Below are 4,589 nucleotides of genomic sequence, written 5' to 3'. Positions count from 1 at the left end.
GCTCACCGCAACCTCTGCCTCCCAGGTTCAAGTGATTCTCCTGCTTCAGTCTCCTGAGTAGCTGGGATTACAGGCATGCACCACCACACCCTGCTAATTTTGTATTTTTAGTAGAGACGGGGTTTCTCCATGTTAGGCTGGTCTTGAACTCGCGATCTCAGGTGATCTGCCTGCTTCGGCCTCCCAAAGTGCTGGGATTATAGGCTTGAGCCACCGCGCCTGGCTATTTTAATTTAGATAGAGATGGGGTCTCGCTTTTTTGCCCAGTCTGGTCTCTAACTCTTGGGCTCAGACACTCCTCCCGCCTTGGCCTTTCAACGTGCTGGGATTACAGGCATGAGCCACCTCACCTAGCCAGGACTGGGCATCTAGATATAGGTTGTAGTGGGCTGTCCACGCCAGGAACTTGAATGGAGATGGATGTGGATGGGATTGGTCCAGGCCATACTCGGTAGGAGATGGCGGCATTTGAAGGAAAGGCAGGGGGAGGCTAGAGAGCAGCTTGGGTTAGGAAACAGTTTGTCCCAGAGTTCTGAGAAAGAAGTGAGCCGGCAGGCTGTGGGGGTACACGTAGAGGGAAGCGGTTGGCCAAGATGGCTTTTTTTTTTTTTTTTTTTCAGAGTTGGAGTCTTGCTCTGTTGCCAGGCTGGAGGGCAGTGGTGCAATCTCGGCTTACTGCAACCTCCGCCTACTGGGTTCAAGCGATTCTTCCGCCTCAGCTTCCTGAGTAGCTGGGACCAGAGGCACGTGCCACCACGCCCGGCTAATTTTTGTATTTTTAGTAGAGACGGGGTTTCACCATGCTGGCCAAGATGGTCTCGATCTCCTGACCTCGTGATCCGCCCACCTTGGCCTCCCAAAGTGATGGGATTACAGGCGTGAGCCACCGCGCCTGGCCCCAACATGGCTTCTAAGCTTCTTGAGGTTCAGCCACTTGGGTCCTAGATTTTTCCCCACATTCTGCAGGAACCATCATCCTGAATCCTTTTTTGAGGCAGTCTTGCTCTGTCACCCAGGCTGGAGTTCAGTGGCAGGATCTCACCTCCCTGCAATGTCTGCTTCCTGAGTTCAAGCGATTCTCCTGCCTCAGCTTCCCGAGTAGCTGGGACTACAGGCGTGTGCCACCACACCCAACTAATTTTTGTATTTTTAGTAGAGACGGGGTTGTGTTTTTTGAGACAGAGTTTCACTTTTGTTACCCATGCTGGTGTGCAATGGCGCGATCTCGGCTCACCGCAACCTCTGCCTCCTGGGTTCAGGCAATTCTCCTGCCTCAGCCTCCTGAGTAGCTGGGACCACAGGCACGCGCCACCATGCCCAGCTAATTTTTTGTAGTTTTAGTAGAGACGGGGTTTCACCGTGTTGACCAGGATGGTCTTGATCTCTTGACCTCGTGATCCACCCACCTCGGCCTCCCAAAGTGCTGGGATTACAGGCTTGAGCCACCGCGCCCGGCCGAGACGGGGGTTTTACTGTGTTGGCAGGCTGGTCTCAAACTCCTGATTCATGATCTGCCTGCCTCAGCCTCCCAAAGTGCTGGGATCTACAGGTGTGAGCCACTGTGCCCAGCCCATGAATCCTTAGTGTTGCAGAGTTTGGGGGAGAGGGGCTCTAAAGTGGTGGCTAGAGAGGGTGTGGGGGATGTGGTTAGGTGAGGGGCTTACTGGAAGACGTGAGGATTTGGGGTGGGCTTGCCTTGTGGCTGGACAGGGTGGGGGGAGCTGGAGGGCCCTTACTTTGACTGGGTGAGGGGGATTGAGGCAGGGTTGCAGGTGATGTTAATCCCCCATACCCCCTCCCTGCAGCCTTCCTCTCCTGGTTCCGCAATGGCCTCCTGGCATCAGGCATCGGGGTCATCTCCTTCATGCAGAGTGACATGGGTCGGGAAGCAGCCTATGGTGAGTGCAGACTTCCACTCTTGCCACCCTCAGGGATCCAGGGAATGCACAGCCCTTGCCCCCTGCCCTCTGCCCTGGTGAGGCTAGACTCTCCCCGTCCTATCCCCAGAAGTAAGTACAGAACCCCTATTCTTCCCCTACCAGATGACACCCCTCCCATGGGCACTGGGCCCACAAGTGGGTGGCCCAGGACATGGCTATGGTCCCCTCCCCTCCGATCTGATTCTTAAAGGTGCAGTCCAGACCCTACCACTGTTCCTGGCTTCCTTCCCATCCTGGCTTTGCTCCAGACCGTTCCCCACACCCCGGGATATCTTTTCCTCCCCCAACCCCTCCCCCCCGCCCCACCTTGGGCCTGGCACTACCCTGCCTCTCCCGCAGGCTTCTTCCTGCTGGGCGGCCTGTGCGTGGTGTGGGGCAGCGCCTCGTACACAGTGGGCCTAGCGGCCCTGCGGGGACCCATGCAGCTGACGCTGGGGGGCGCGGCTGCGGGCGTCGGTGCGGTGCTGGCAGCCAGCCTGCTCTGGGCGTGCGCCGTGGGCCTCTACATGGGGCAGCTGGAGCTGGACGTGGAGCTGGTACCCGAGGACGACGGGGCGGCCTCCGCGGAAGGCCCTGATGATGTGGGCCGGCCACCATCTGAGTGAACCACACGGCCGGGGGGCCTGGCAGGCGCTGGACGGCGGTGCCCGAGGACTGGGACATTAAAACCTGACCTCCCCTCCTCCAGATGCCGAGTGCTGGTTCGTGTTCCTTGGGGAAGGGCGGCCAGGAGCGGACTAACCCGGGAGGCGGGAGAGGGAGACAAGGACCCGCGGGGAGACAGAAACGGAGGACAGAGGAGCTCACAGCCTGGAGCCCAAACCACTGCGGAGGGAGCCGGCGTTTAATTCTCAGGGCTACGGGCAGAGCAGGGCCCAGCGCCGGCGGCTCTCCAGTCCTCAGTCCCCCTTCCGCGGCAGCCTGGTGCCCGCAGACCCCGGGTAGGGCAGGCCCAGGGGCGGGTAAAAGGCCTCCGGGAGCGCGGGGCCTGGGCCCAGCCTCTGCAGATGCGGGTACACCAGGCCCAGCTCCGCCGGGCCGTAGCGGATGGCACCCGGTGTGCACAGACCCCGCACCACGGGCGGCAGGAAGCCCGCATGCAGGAGGGCAGGCGGGGGGTCCCCGGGAGGTGCCAGGCCCCACGGCCGCACTGGGTCCTGCTTCAGGGCCCCTGCCCGGATGACGGAGGTGAACTCGGGCCGCGGTGGGGCCGGGTGGCCGGAGGGATCCTCGTCGCCACTGTCCTCTGAGCCTTTGGTTTCCCTCGGGACGGGCTCCACTTTGATGCGTTTGCCCTGCGTCTGGGGGACCTCCTTCTCCAGCGAGGCAGTCTCCTTCCCTTCCATTGGAGGCTCCGGCTCTGGAAGAGGAAGATGCTGAGGGCTTGCGTGTGTCCCCAGCCCTCAGTCTTCCCATCTGTGGAATGGAGCTGTGCTCAGTGGGCCAGGCCTGTAGTTCTCAGCTTGGAGTGTTTTTTTTTTTTTGAGAGTTGTTCTTGCTCTGTTGCCCAGACTGGAGTGCAGTGACACGATCTCAGCTCACTGCAACCTCCGCCTCTGGGTTCAAGTGATAATTCTCCTGCCTCGGCCTCCCAAGTAGCTGGGATCACAGGCATGTGTCACCACACCCAGTTAATTTTTCTATTTTTAGCAGAGATGGGTTATCACCATGTTGGCCAGGCTGGTCTTGAACTCCTGACCTGAGGTGATCTGCCCACCTTGGCCTCCCAAAGTGCTGGGATTACAGGCATGAGCCCCATGCTGTCTAGCTGGGAGTGGTTCTGTCCCCAGGAGAGACCTGTCAATATCTGGAGACATTTTGGGATGTCACAGCCCTGGGGAGGGTACCGTTAGCATCTAGAGGGGAGAAGCCAGGGATGCCATGAAATAAACATCCCAGTGTCTCCCCAGCACAGAACCACCTGGCCCTAAAATGTAGTAGACCCGAGATCAAGAAACCCTGGTCTAGACCTGTGCTGTTCAATCCAAGTTTCCAGGATAGAGCTTTCTGTGGTTTTGGAAACTTTCTATATCTGAACTGTCCCATGAAGCAGCCACTGGCCACAGGTGGTCACTGTACACATGAAATGTGGCAGGTATGGGTGAGGACTTACTTGGATTTAAAGTTTTTTTTTTTTTGCGGGGCTCATGCCTGTAATCCCAGCACTTTAGGAGGCTGAGGAGAGTGGATCACCTGAGGTCAGGAGTTTGAGACCAGTCTGGCCAACATGGCAAACCCCATCTCTACTAAAAATACTAAATGAGCCAGGTGTGGTGGCAGATGCCTGTAATCCCAGCTGCTTGGGAGGCTGAGGCAAGAGAATCACTTGAACCCAGGAGGTAGAAACAGCAGTGAGCCAAGATTTTGCCATTGCACTCCAGCCTGGGCAACAAGAATGAAATTCCATCCCCCCCCCAAAAATAAATTTTTTTTTTGAGACGAGGTCTCACCCTGTCACACAGGCAGGAGTGCAGTGCAACCATCACAGCTCATGCAGCCTCTAACTTGCAGGCTCAGGCAATCCTCCCACCTCAGCCTCCCGAGTAGCTGGGACTATGGGTATGCACCACTACACCTGGCTCATTTTAAAAATTTTTTGTTGAGACAGGGTCTCGCCAGGTTGCTCACACTGGCTTTTTTTTTTTTTTT

The 4,589-nt window shown here is 57.6% G+C and overlaps 2 protein-coding genes across 2 annotated transcripts in view; one reads left to right on the top strand and one right to left on the bottom strand.

Annotated features, from left to right (window-relative positions):
• The window catches only part of TMEM160 (transmembrane protein 160), a 5,330-nt gene extending 2,701 nt beyond the window's left edge, over positions 1-2,629 (top strand). Inside the window, exons 2-3 of the mRNA XM_017500397.2 lie at positions 1,806-1,898; positions 2,280-2,629. Of these exons, the coding sequence (XP_017355886.2) occupies positions 1,806-1,898; positions 2,280-2,545 (359 nt within the window). The 3' untranslated portion in view covers positions 2,546-2,629. The remainder of the gene's footprint in view (positions 1-1,805; positions 1,899-2,279) is intronic.
• A 123-nt stretch (positions 2,630-2,752) lies between these two features.
• Positions 2,753-4,589, bottom strand: part of NPAS1 (neuronal PAS domain protein 1) — a 25,014-nt gene continuing 23,177 nt past the window's right edge. The window contains exon 9 of the mRNA XM_037728510.1: positions 2,753-3,300. Within this exon, the coding sequence (XP_037584438.1) occupies positions 2,840-3,300 (461 nt within the window). The 3' untranslated portion in view covers positions 2,753-2,839. The remainder of the gene's footprint in view (positions 3,301-4,589) is intronic.

The sequence above is a fragment of the Cebus imitator genome, unplaced genomic scaffold, assembly GCF_001604975.1.
Source record: "Cebus imitator isolate Cc_AM_T3 unplaced genomic scaffold, Cebus_imitator-1.0 Scaffold266, whole genome shotgun sequence".
NCBI classification, from domain to species: domain Eukaryota; kingdom Metazoa; phylum Chordata; class Mammalia; order Primates; family Cebidae; genus Cebus; species Cebus imitator.
The sequence above is the reverse complement of the archived record's forward strand: the minus strand, read 5'-3'. Positions and strand labels throughout refer to the sequence as shown.